The sequence below is a fragment of the Thalia democratica genome, chromosome 7, assembly GCF_965202585.1.
Source record: "Thalia democratica chromosome 7, ktThaDemo2.hap1.1, whole genome shotgun sequence".
In the NCBI taxonomy this organism is placed as follows: Eukaryota; Metazoa; Chordata; class Thaliacea; order Salpida; family Salpidae; genus Thalia; species Thalia democratica.
In genome coordinates, this window is record NC_139171.1 from 36,550,846 (window position 1) to 36,564,855 (window position 14,010).

The 14,010-nt window shown below is 25.4% G+C and overlaps 1 protein-coding gene across 1 annotated transcript; it reads left to right on the forward strand.

Moving 5' to 3' along the window:
• Positions 1–1,877: 1,877 nt before the first annotated feature.
• LOC145840744 (alpha-(1,3)-fucosyltransferase 4-like) lies at positions 1,878–7,424 on the forward strand. The gene is made up of 6 exons (XM_082948072.1): positions 1,878–1,984; positions 2,366–2,470; positions 2,863–2,930; positions 3,490–3,606; positions 5,489–5,716; positions 6,795–7,424. The coding sequence occupies exons 2-6, from the start codon at positions 2,411–2,413 to the stop codon at positions 7,315–7,317; spliced, it is 996 nt and encodes a 331-aa protein (XP_082804198.1). The 5' UTR covers positions 1,878–1,984; positions 2,366–2,410; the 3' UTR covers positions 7,318–7,424.
• The last annotated feature ends 6,586 nt before the right edge of the window (positions 7,425–14,010 follow it).

Here is a 14,010-nt window from a genome sequence, read left to right on the forward strand (position 1 = left end):
TTGAGTGAAATTATTTTGTTTTGATTATCACTTTTTGTATTCTTTAATTTACAACTTTTTAAGATTTACCTTGAAATAAGATGTATAATTAATTTTTCAAATTGTAAGCTAATACGATTTGACTCCTTATCCCAACATTTTCTTATATAAACACCTTAAACTTTGCAGTTTTTACAATGTTGTATCTTAATTAAATTATTGTATTTTTTTACACTCTAGTATTTTCAAATTTGTAACCTGTTGAACTAAAAATAAAACGTTTAGTGGATTTTTCAAGATATCAACTAATAATATTTGACTTATAATAATAAAAAATATATAAAAAAAGATGTTTTTCTAAGGGTTTTGTTTGATGTTTAATCTTATAAAACTTTTTTATTTCGTTTCTAACTTATGTGTAAAAACTTAAATTAGTTGATTCTATTAGCCTAGGAAAATGCGGCTAAGTGAAACACAAATTATTTTTAGGTCAAAGTTTTTTAATTAGCCAATAATAAAGTATAGTTGTAATTTTATACTTATTAAAACACAACTTTTGTAGACTTATAAGTTTTTATTTTTTAAAGCTTATTCAGAATAAATATCTTCTTAAAAGATTATATAGTATTGCAAAGTTCTTAAATTAAATTTAAAAGCAAGCAAAAATTGTAAACAGCCAAGTTTTGATAAAAGTGGATTTTTTCTCAATTTAATAATAACTTAAATTAAATATAATACCTTTTTTGTTAGTCTTTTAACATTTAGAAATTTTTAGAGGCATTGTATGATATTTTCATTACTAATTAATTTAAAATAGAATTGAAAAAACACTTAAAATTTGAGAGTAAAATAAATACAAAACTATAAAAGTATTTTACAAAATTTAAATTAGTTTTAAAACTGATCAAAGTTTTCACTTTTTATTTCTATTAAGAGTTAATAACTTACTGTTCTTTACCAAAAACTTTTAACTGAAACTTAGAAGTTTTTTGTATCTTTATACTGATATAATGTGTAAAATTATAAGAGTATTTCTTTTCATAATAACCCAGTTGAAGTATGTTGATTCGTTAACACACAGAAACATATGTTGGCACAATAAAGGAAGATTACTGTATAATTTGTTATATTAAACTATTTAATTTATTTTTTATTTTAAACTGCTAAAAAATGCATAATTTCTAAATTAAGTTATATATATATTTTTAATTTTGATATTCAGAATAGTGATAGATAATTAGAAATTGTTTTTGCACACTAGTAAGGCTAAATATTTTTACTACAGAAAGAAGTCAAAATGCTAGTAATTTAATAATCTTATAATTAGAAACTTACTCAATATAATATATTGTAAAATGTTGTGGAAATATTTCAAAAACTATTTAGATTTTTTTTGCAGTGTCTTAATTTTTAAGTTTGATAATGCAACAATTAAGTTCTATATTTTAAACTTAAAGCAGATCTAGGTTTCTTTAGAAAGTATACTCACAATAGATATTAAGTATTTTTCAATCAATAAGTAGATCTTCCTGATGGTCTATGATTAAAAACCTTCATAACTGTGATGTATAAAACAGTTTATTTTTCAATTTTTGCATCTTCAACAAGTAGTATTTTAAAGTTTTAGTACACTAAAGCTTGGTTATTATTTATTTTTAGATGAAAACATTTAAAAAACAACAATTTTTCTTTGGTTTAGTTTTAGGTGGAATTGTTTCTTATAGTTTTCATACATTATTTCTACCAAATTCTGTAAGTTTAACAGCACTAGTACTTCAATTAATGCTATAATATAAATTATACTACCTACTTTAGTAAAATTATTTTTAATGATAATGTTTTTTTTTGCTAAGAGTTTCAAAAATGATAGCAAAAACTTTTTTAGACCTTTATTTTCAACCAGTCTGCTACGAGAATTTCAGTTCACAATAAACATTCATCAATTCATTACAGGATTTTGTTGGAAGGTAAATTTCAGTCTGCTATAAAGAATGCAACAGAACTGGTAATTACATTAAATTATTTTTCAGCATCGTTTTTGCTTAAAATAATGTTTCTTGATCTTTTCAAAAGTTATGCATAGTATACTACTAAAAAAAAATTCTTACCTGACTAAAACATTCATAAATTGTTATTATAAAACAATATATTTGTCTTATGTGTCTTAATTTAGTGTTTTAATGTATATAATGTGTTAAGAATTGTTAACTTATAACAAAATTAGCTACTCTTAATAGAAAAATACCAAAAAGAAATTTTATAAAATTTTCTAAAAAAACTGTTCAAAATAAGATTAACTAGTAAATACAATGTTTACTCCCTATGTGGCCTTATACAGTTTAGTTTTTACTGTATATGTTTTTTAGTATATTTTATTATTGTACAGTTTTATATTTTGGTTTATCAACTTCCTTTCAAACCAGACGAGTATATGAAAAGTCCTGACAGAGAAAAATGTGGATACTGTGAACTTGTATGGGATAAGTCATTGGTAAGTTAAATTGTTTGCTGAGAGCACAAAAAAAGTTTGTTATTAAATTTATTTTATACTTATACTTTTATAGCTTTAAGAACTATTTGTACTTTTGGTGGTCAATATTAATTTGCGTTAACAGAAATTCATAACTGATTTGGTATTGAAAAATAATGAAATTTTGCTGTCTATAAATTTTGAGCAGCTGAATTTTGTTAATTTAATGAATAGTATCTAACTGCAAACTATGCTTTGACTTTTCAACAGACTTCATTTGTCTGAATTTTCGCTCCTTATTACATTATCTCTTATATCGGAATTATATATCATTTTTTGCTTGCTGTTTGGATTGATTAAAAAAAATTAATTTTATATGCTATAAACAATTTTTTTTTAATACAATTTTTTAGATAGAAGACCCAAAAACAAAAGCTGTTCTGTTTTACTTCGATCAACTTAAAAACCTTCCATTAAAAAGGTTGTTGACTTTAGTAAAATACAAATGGTTTTGAGCTTTTTTGTGATTAAAAAACTAAATAGTTCTGGGAAAATCCAATTATGTATAAACTTTAATAATGTGTTAGATAAAATTTGACTTTTATGTTAAAAAAAAAATGTTCAAAAAGATAGGTAGTATGCTTAAAAGATATACAATAACCTATCACTAGTTTAAACTTTTTTTTTTTATTATGATTTTAGTATAAATATATTTTATTTAACATAAGTTGAACAAGCAATAGCAACTAATAATTTGGTTCATTATTTGACAAATAATATAACACATAGACTACTAAAAATAACAAAGAACAATAAATTAACTGTGATTAAAATTTTGTTAACTAGATGGCTAATTTATATATACATTTCAGCTATACTAAAGTGTATATTGAATTTAAAACTAAGAATCAAAAAGAAACGAACTTTCAAAACTTTAATATTTTTATACTTACTTTTCATTATTAGTACTTGTTCAAAAATGTTAAATAGTTTAATAGCTTTAAACTAACAAAAATAAAATCTTATTTTATAACCTTTAGAAATCGGCGTCAGTTTTGGGGGTTTTGGACAAGAGAGGCACCGCCCGCTTCCCTGCTAATCAGAAAACTGAAGTATGAAAAGTTTAACAACTTTTTCAACTTCACCATGTCTTACAGGTGATTTTTTAAGGTTGTACAAAAATCTTCAAAGTTTTGTTTTTATGTCAAAGATGTTTTTTTTTGTCCTAAAAGTTTCATTAGCTTAAACCTTTGTTCTTACTGTCCTTGTTTGATATTGATGAATAATTTGAGATCACTAGCATTCTCTACAATTTCATGCCCTTTAAAAAGTTGATCATGAGCTTCTTGTTGTTATATTTAGTGTTTGAGACAAAAACAAACCTGAATAAAACATTTAGATTTTGAGCAATAAAAACAAAGTTTAATAATATTTTTTTAATGTAGTTGCTTTTGCTTCTTTGTAAACATATTAAATAGTACCTTATTTAATTCACAACTACTTGTAAACACTGTCAGTAGAAAAATAACTTCAAATTTTCTAAGTAAATATAAGTACATGCTTAATGACAAGTATGAGGTTATATTAAAAAAGCTGAAAATTTATTTAAATATATTTTGCCCTAAAACCTTTTAAACTTTTTTAAAGATACGTATATTATTCATAGTTAAATTTCATATTAGTTGTTCACAATTATTAAAAAAAATAATTAAAAATTATTGTGCAAAGTTTTAATAATAAAGTATAGTTAAAATCAATTTTAAAATACAAATTTACAAACTAAAACGATTATATAACACATAATGAAACTAGTTTGTTATTTATTCAAAAACGTGAAATGCTATAAAATACAAAATACGTGCTATGCTTAAAAGGTTATAAAGTTATTTTTAATAAAGTATGTAAACTGTATTTAGTTTAACTCATTAATAAACTTAGTATTTCTTATGCGCCAATTTAAATAATATACGTATTTATACATATAAAACACAACGTTTTACAAATACAATTGTATAACTATTCTGTTTAACAGAACAGATCTTGAGTTTGTTTATTGTGATAATATTTTAAAACATAAGTCCAAGTGTACATTAAGTTAAGCAAAAACTTTAAGGACTGTTACGTCACTAAGTAAATCATTAAAAAATATAAGACACACTAAGATTGCATATATGTTCAAAACTGTTTAAAATAAAAGCTTGAAAAATGTTTACAATTACTAAAAAGTTCATTTCGTTTATTTAAAGCTAGATTTGTGTTTAATTTTGAGATCTCGTGTTTTTCCATATTGCAGAGAGTGCAGCCATGTTTTAAATTGAATTTGTTTTTTGTTCGTGCTAAAATTTCCCAGTTACCTCTAAAATCTTTATTTCTATCCTTCAAATCCCAGATATATTTCGCAAGCGTAGTTTTTAGTCTGTATTTACTGTTGTTAAAAGACCATTTGTGCTGTGTGTACCTACTTTTAAACAGTAAACCTGATGTGCCAACATACTGCTTACTTTTCTCTGATGTTATTACCGTCGCTCCATAGATAATATTTGTTAATAAACAATTGCCATCCACCATGCATTTATATCTGCAGTTGCATTGCTTTCGTTCCTCTGCCTTATCTTCTAACATTTTGCATTAAAGAGACATTATTTGGCTATTCATGTTTGGCATGCACGAGTACGAAATTTTCAACAATTTTCTTTTGAAAATTTTATGGTACGGGTGCGTTGGGCCATAGTTTCGGCTAACGATTTCGAGGAACTGTTTACAGATTTTTGTCTCACAAGATTGCAAGATTTTACAAGATGTTACAAGATTTTTAGTTTTAAAAATTATCTGTCTGCTAAGCTTTGCTTGTTATTTTCAAGTTAAGTTTACAAAATGTACTTAGAGTTTTTGTTAAATTAGAATCTTTAAAGTTTTAAAATTGAAATAGACACAAGAAAGAATACAACTTATAATTTTTTACTAATTCTTATAACACAATATTTTAAGTTTTGTGTTATGTTGTAGTTTTTTTTTTTACTGAATTTTCGACGTCTTCAGAAGAGACTCAGACATCTGGGACCCGTACGACACTGCCGTTGGTATTCTCAAACACGTCAAACGCAAGCAATACGGAAGGAGAGCTGATGACGCAATAGATGACGTCATTAAACGAAAACGTCACCTGGCGACGTGGGTGGTTTCTAACTGCGATTACACAAAGGGTTCGGAAACTCGGAGGATGCTCAGTGATAATCTTATTAAAGCTGGACTTGACTTGCATCGTAGGTTTGAAAGTAGTCTAAGTTCTTTTTTTTTTATTCGCTTCTAGCAATTTTGTTTGTAGAAAAGTTTATAGAGCTTTTTTCCGGTGCATAACTTACTAAAAATATATAACAGAACACATTTCATTTTAAATTTATTTAAGTACTTTCAAATAGGCCTCGTCAGAAATTGTTTCCTATTGAATTTGAATGAATACAAATTGAAATAAAATTATACTGAAGTTTAAAGTTTTAAGATATAAAATGACGTAATAATCAAAAGTTAAAATTAAATAAATTTATTTTTAAGCATAGTTTTAATTTAAAATTTTTTCGCTTTTTTATTTAGATTGTTTTAGTTCTACCGAGTTTTATTAGTATACCAAATTTGTTTAACATTAGCACTTACTTAATTTTAACTTTTGATTATTACGTCATTTTATATCTTAAAACTTTAAACTTCAGTATAATTTTATTTCAATTTGTATTCATTCAAATTCAATAGGAAACAATTTCTGACGAGGCCTATTTGAAAGTACTTAAATAAATTTAAAATGAAATGTGTTCTGTTATATATTTTTAGAAAAGTTTATAAACAAAAAATATAAGAGGCTAAATTTATACCAATTAGTTTCGCTCTGTCTTTTCTATCTTACAGGGTTGTAAAAAAAAAACCTAAAAAAGTTGGAATTTTACATTTTAGACTAAAAAAACTTAGAAAAACCAGGAATTTTAAACAATTTTTACATGTTAAGTAGTAAAACTTAATTTCGATTTGACGAAAATAATCTATTATATAGATAAAATTTTTTTGTCATCATCAAAAGTTTTTTATTTAAAAGCACATTCTAAGAAGCTGTAAGATATCTTTTCAATGTCCTTATACTATTTAACACAGTTTTTTACCTTAAACTTAATTTTAAACTAAAAATAGACCCTAAAGCGTGTAATTTTAAAAACCTGGAGAGAATTTGCAAAAAAACATTTGGTAACCCTAATCTTATTAAAAGCAGAGCTTTATGCTAATACCTATAATTTCTTATTTTCATCTGACTTATAAACAATGCTAATTCACAACCTTAATTGAACTCTACCATTATCAGAGGAAGCTGCTACCCTCCCAAGGTCGAAGGCGACCTCAGCGAGTATATCTCTCAATACAAGTTCTACTTGGCTTTTGAGAACAGCTGGCACTGCCGGGACTACATCACCGAGAAAGTCACCAGGAACGCTCTCATGTCAGGGACCGTCCCGGTTATTTTCGGGGCGCGCCGCCAGGAAGTCGAGGAGCTGATGCCCCCCAACTGCTGCGTGTTTGCCGACGACTTCCCCGCTCCCAACCTCCTCGCCGATCGACTCCGCTTCCTCCACGGCAACGACGACGCGTACCGGGGGTACTTTGAATGGAGGAAGATGGGGATTTCCCGAATGCCGTACCACTGGAGGGCGACGGCGTTCTGCCAGCTGTGCCGCAAATTGCACGGAATTCACGTGGACGATCTGTTCACGAATGAGTATGGGAATTTAAGCGGTGGTTATTTCGGAGCTTGGAAGGAAAATGTCGTGCCTTCAGTGTTTGATTGGTACTACATGAACGAGCATTCTGAGTGTTTGATGAACGGGTGATAATTTGTTTTCAAAATACTTTTTTAGCTGCTCAAATTTTGTTATTATTATTGTTTTGAAATAGTGCATTTCCGTATAATTTTTGCAAAATGGGTTTACTCGTGAATTTTGTATCAATCATTGTTTGAGATCAATATAATTAAAAAAAAACTATTTAACTAACAGAGTAACGTTTTATCGTAAATTCATTTTAGAACTGTTGTAGTTTTAAAAATCATACGTTTTGCTTCATAAAAATATATTTAGTTATTAATAGAATAAGTAATAACAAACTTTATTGAGTTTTTCAATAAACAAGAATATATATATTTATTTATTTGTTTAATTATGTTTAAACAACAGTTTTATACAGCTGTTTCGTATATGAGATATTTCTATCTTATATCCCTCAGTAAAGCTAAAGTTTTTTAAACATGATTTACAGAAATATAGAGTTTGAAATTTTTATAAATATTATGACGTAGTAATAATGAAGGTTTTTGTTCAGTAGGCTAAGTTTGAAAGAATATGTGCATTTAAAAAAAGTTTTATTAATAGATTTAAAAAAATTTTTAAGTATGGAAAGAAAAGGTTGCATTAGAAAAATTGTTTTAAATTGCTTGTGTCCGCGGGTTAATTTTATTTTGATTTAATATTTAATTAGGTTTAATTTTGATAAATAAGTATTTTTGGTAATGAATGCATGTATTTTGTCTTTTGCTTTTCTTGTTTAGTGTTATGGTATTGTCTGATTTATCAATTTCATTTTTTTCTAACTTGCAAAGTCTGCAGCCGAGTTTAGTATTAAATTTTGATTTTGTTCTGTTTAGCACAATTTAAATTTATAGCCTGTGTTGTTATCTTTTAAATTCTAAATATAATTTGCTAGTTCTGTTGTATTTCCTTTTATAATGTTGCTAATTTAGGATTTGTGATTCCTATATCTTTGTTTAAAGCTATTTTCCGTAGATCCCACTTACGGTTCGGTTGATTTATTGTATGTTACTTTTTCTCTATAGATTATTTTAGAAATAAACCATTGATTGTCTAAAGGGCAGGGTTGTTTGCGGCAATTCCAAAGTTTATCTTTTGTGTTACTTTAATTGTTTTTGTTTAAAATTTTATTAGTGTATGCTCTTATTTTGCTTCTAAAACTGTATGACGTTTTAATTGTGTTGCAGTTGAATATTTTTTGTATGGATGGATTTAAATTTTCATCAAAGGAAATTAGCTTTAGTTTAACTTGTCGAGCACTGTTGACCAAAAGTTAAAAAAAAAACAACTAGTATATATAAGCATTTTTAGATTTATACATGCTTTTTAAAATACCTGCAGGCTACTACTTTGTAAGTACTCAAGTTATCGAATCATGGTATACTGCTGCTTTAACAAACTAATCTTAAACCTAGTGTTAATAAGCAGCAAATTTACTAAAACACTTTAAAGTGTAAGTATAAATACTAGTGAAGTCAACAATATTATTTTGTCGGTTTTCAACTAAAGTATAAAACCTTTTAAACGTATAAAAAATAATAAATGTTCAAATTTCAATTGAAAATTATTTATATTAAGTATTGTCTTTTAATGCAATCAAAAATCATAAGCTTGTAATTTTTTTTATTTCTACACTTCAAGAAGTGTATCAATTTTAAGCTTAACTAATATTTACTCTAAACGCATTTTTTTTACTTAATTTAAGTATTAGATCTTTAAATTTTACATATTAATATCTGTATTATCAAGTTTCGATACAAGAAAAATAATCTAATAGACATCATTTAATAGATAGACCTGTGAGCTATGTAAGTTTAGGAATCAAGATTCTAAAGAGGTTTTTACTGGTAACCAATGCTCCTCAGTTGTAGTTTGATTCTGCTGACTTTTTCTTCAAACTTTTTAGCCGTATTACACCATTTAAGGGATCTCTTTTTAAATGCGGAAAGTTACTTTTATTATTTATAATTTAATTTGTTGTTATGAATTTTGTTTACAGTCATGTATTGGCGTTTGTACTATGGACTTTTTCGTTTCTGATAAGAAAATAATCTTATGTGTAAGTTTCAATTTTTTGGTAATAGAATTTAAGACTTAAAACACACTAATAGTGTTATTTTTTACAAAATTATTTAAATAGTACAAAAAAATATTTACATTTAAGTAGTTCATAGCTTTTTTTTACAAAAGAACTAACTAAAGATTAAAGAAAAACCCAGTAAAACATTTGTTTTATTTTGAAACCTAAAAGTATTGCTGATAAAAAGATTTGGCATCAATTATGTTGTTGGTTGTATATAGGTTATGTACACATACATATATATAAATATTTGCTAATGCTTGCCTTCTACGCATGATTTTTTTACAATAAAACAGTAGCTGTAGAGAAAAATAAATTTCTTTTGTACTGTTTTATACTTTTCCACATAAAAAGGATTTCTTTTTTTTATGGTAATAATGTTTAATCTTATGCATCTTTCTATAACCTATAACTTAAAAAATAATAGAAATTACAAAATTTATTGTGTGCTATAAATTTGTTTCATATTATATTGTTTTAATAATTAAACAACAATTAGAAAATGAATCTCTTTATTAATGGTTTTTAAATTTAGTAAAGTTTTAACTTTAAAAAAACATAAACTATGTACAAAGCAATTAAAAACACAAAAAGTTAAACTATTTTGTTTTATATGATTAAACAACTACACAAAATGTTTTTGTTCGTATCTTTAGTTCTTTTAAGTTATAGGAGAAGCCATTTGAATTTTGAATAAGTTACTTTTCCCAAAACTCAATTTGTTTATAAATTTATTTAGGCTGAACAATGTACAGTTCATATAATTAAAAAATACTTTACTGCTGTGTTAAATAAATACAAATTTATATGGTTAAGTGGCGTAGCGTGGTATTATGGTCAGGGGGTGCGCAAATTTTTTTCTCAAAATACTCCTTAAATTAAAACTTTTGGGCCGGATTTTTTTGGGGTCAATTTTATCCGAAATTTATAAAATTACTAAAAATCTATCTCCTACTTCATTTTTCAAGCAATCTTCTTCAAATTTTAGAAAATGTTCGTTACATAACAGGAAAAAAAACGTTACTTATGAATTTAGATAAATAAAATAAATAAAAATTTTATAAAAAAAATTAAAAACAAAAGTCTTTTTTTTTTTCAACAAAAAAAAATTTTTACCACAATTTTTAAAATTCACAAGTAATGTATTTTTGTTATTTTATAAAGATTAAACTGTTAAAGTTTGAAGAAGATTGCTTAAAAAATGTAGGAGGATATAGATTTTAAACAAACTAGCTTTTTTTCGCTGTTTTAGTTTTCCCTTCCCATAGGTAACCTGTTATGCGGCCCGACTTTGACTGGTTATATCTCAAAAAATAATTCGATTTTTTTAAAACAATAAAAAGCATCTTAAAGCTTTAAAAAAATCTTTAAAATAAGATCAACTTCTAAAAAACATGGTTTACCCCCCTATGGCCTTAAACTACATATAAATAGTCAACAAAGTATAACAATTATTACCTCAAAACATTTTTCTCTGTGCAATTTCTAAATAATGTTCAATATTTATTTTATATCAACAAAAAAGAATTGTATTAAACTCAAAATAACTCATACTTTTAGTTTGTTGCAACTTTTGATATACTATCTTTATCTTTTATATAAAAACGTTAAATCTTCAGTATTAAAATTGAAAGTTTTAAATTTTTTATTTTTTTTGTAGAATAAATCTAAAGAGCTAGTTTTTTTTTAACTTCTACATTTTTACCTATATTACAATATAAAACTGTAAAAATAAATCTTAACAAATGAAGAAAATCTGAAATATAAAAGAAATTAAAAATAAAATTTTCATACCACTTAAACTGCAGTCTTGATTAATAGCAATATCTGGTGTTAATCTGCTATTTTTCAATACAGGCTTTTGAACTTCAAATAATTTTCATATCTGACATATTTTTAGACTCGCAACAATCCATACACTACTAATTTGCATATTTTTATAAATAATAATCTAAAAATTAATGAAAACAAATGTTTACTTTTTCTTTAGTCTTTGTTTTTTGTCTTTTGTAAAAGTTTACTTTTTCTTTATAAAACATGTTTTACAAAAAAAAAACAATTAACTTAAAAGATATCAGGATTGCCTTGCCACTCTTTGAGTCAAAATAACTGTCCTGAGTTAGTTTAAAAATGTCATGTGTCATCATAAGCATTATAAATTATTTTAGAGAATTTTTTTATTGTTTTTAAACTAATAGAAACTAGGCTTTATAAAAAAGCTTTTAAAACCACTAAATCTACCCTGAGTAAAAAAAAATAACAATTCTATCCTTAGTCAGCCTGAGCTTAAAAATATTTGAAACATTCTGAGTTATCCTGATTTTTACTGAGTCATACTAAAGTTTTCCAAAACTTCATAAAATCCTGAGTTATCCTGAGAGTGTGGAAAGATTTTACTAAATGTTTCTGATACAACACAAAATGTTTAAAATATAATTTTTTTAAGGTCAACTTTTACAATACTTTTAAAAATTCACAAGAAATATAACTTTTCACTTATCTTAAAATCAGTTTTTCTAAGATCTTTAGGGAATAGCATTTTTAAATACAAACAGTTGGTAAAAAGAAATTTTCTTTAAATACCATTTAAAATTTGATTTAAAACTAAATAAATTTAAATTTAAAATTAATCAATTATGTCTTTTAGACTATAAATTGATTGCAAAAATTCTGTTTTAAAAGTTGCTATAAATTTATTCATGATGTGACTAAAGAAAATTTAAAATAACTTGCTACAAAAATTGATTATTTTTTAAACTTTATGGCTGATAGAATAACAAAGTTTGATTTGTTTGTTATCTTAATAAATAACGAAACTACTTTTAATAAAAGTTTTAAGTTTAGATAATTTAAACAATTCTCTTTGTATAGTGAGATTAAAACTGTAATCACAGTATGAACTGTTTGTTTATTATTTATTTTAATTATTTTTATTTTTTCATATTTTTTTTTAAATTATGTTGTTTATATTTTTCATTCTTATTATCAACTTATTTTTATCTTATTATCAGTTGTTTATTGCTATTTTTGCAACAATCTGTTTTTTCTTGAATCATTATCACTATAAAACAGGTTTAGCTTTATGTTTTGTTAACAAAATGTTAGCATTTGTCCTTTTAAAAAAATCTGTCATAAGGTTATACTACTGCGGTGCACTAACTAGTTGCGTACTGTTTGAGTCTAAATTCTTATGAAGCTAATGAAGTTATAAAATTTTTCCTTATGGAGTTTTTCATCAACATCGGTGCGCATTTGCAATTACGCACCGAATCAGTATACTGGGTAATTTCCCTAACTTGTCACTAATTGGTATTAGAAATTTCGTTTTACTTTTCGAATACTAGAAAAACATAGTTGAAAAAAGGCAAATTAAGCAGAAAAAATAAACAATAAAGGATAAAGATATTGCATTTTTTTTTTACTTTTTTTTTTTGGGGTGGCACGCATACGCCAGCGTCCCTCTCTACGCTACGCCCCTGGTTCAGTTATATTAAGCTATTTATTTTTTTATGTTATTTTACAAATAGGCAGAACAGTTATTTTAGAATATTTTAAGGACTTCTTCTGTAACACGCAGCCACTAATTCCTAAGGAACTATAAAAGTCTTTAACATAGCTAAAGAAATTTCGAGTGAATTTGATTTGAAATTAAAGTTGTGAAACTTTAAAAAATCGTTGCAACCTTTCAATAATTTTAATCTACTAATTCGTGCTTGGCACAGACCGAAAAACACTACCCATTACAATCTCAGTTTTTTATGTAACCATTTTCTCATATATTAATGGTTTTTAAACTGATTTGAAAACTGCTCACGTAGAAGAGAGCAAACGAGTAAACTCAAAACAAAATGATTTCTTTTTGAAAAACCCATATCGATATAGGTTTACTGTTATATAAATTTTTTTCAGAATAAATTCACACTTTTTCACCAATTCTATGTTTTACTTAAACTTCTGTAACATATGCTAATTTATAACATAATGTTAAAAGTCCTTTTTGATAAGCCTAATTTATAAAATAAATTTGAAAAACTTTAAGAAGAATGTGATGGAGTCTGTTAAAAGTCTTAAAAGTAATTTTAAAGCATTTATGACTTACTTGTTCAATATTTAAGAACTTTACTTTTAGAGTTTTAAATAAACAATATTAATGATTTTTTATAAATAAAACAAGTTAACAATTTATTTTAGTGTATCTACATCAAACAATTAGTTTTAGTGTTTAAATTTGGAATGTTTGTTTTCGATAACTGTACTATTTAGTAATCAATATATACAAAAGTTTTGTATAGTATATATACATTAAAAAGCTATATGAATTATAGTGCTATATATTAAATAAAAAGAACTTATAGAGCTAAAATTAGTTCAATTAGAATTCACAAAGTTTACAATGCTTCACCTTTTTTGTGTGCTCTAAAATGTTTTTTGCACAGTAACAAAAAAGAAATATTATTAGGCAAGAAAGTGTTAAGTTTGTATATCAACAAAAAATTATTGCTGCTTCTAAAAAACAGACAAAACATTAAAAAAAAAGTTTTTGGATGCATTTAAACTTAAAACTTAGTTTTATTTTCAGGATAATCTAAAATCTCCACAACAATAATGGGTACATCTAAAAGTTGTCTATTTATGTAGTT

Coding starts and splice junctions, on each gene's coding strand:
- LOC145840744 (XM_082948072.1), top strand. CDS start 2,411: ATGAAAAGTCCTGACAGAGAAAAATGTGGATACTGTGAACTTGTATGG. Junction 2,931..3,489: donor AAAAACCTTCCATTAAAAAG/GTTGTTGACTTT, acceptor TATAACCTTTAG/AAATCGGCGTCAGTTTTGGG. Junction 5,717..6,794: donor GGACTTGACTTGCATCGTAG/GTTTGAAAGTAG, acceptor TACCATTATCAG/AGGAAGCTGCTACCCTCCCA.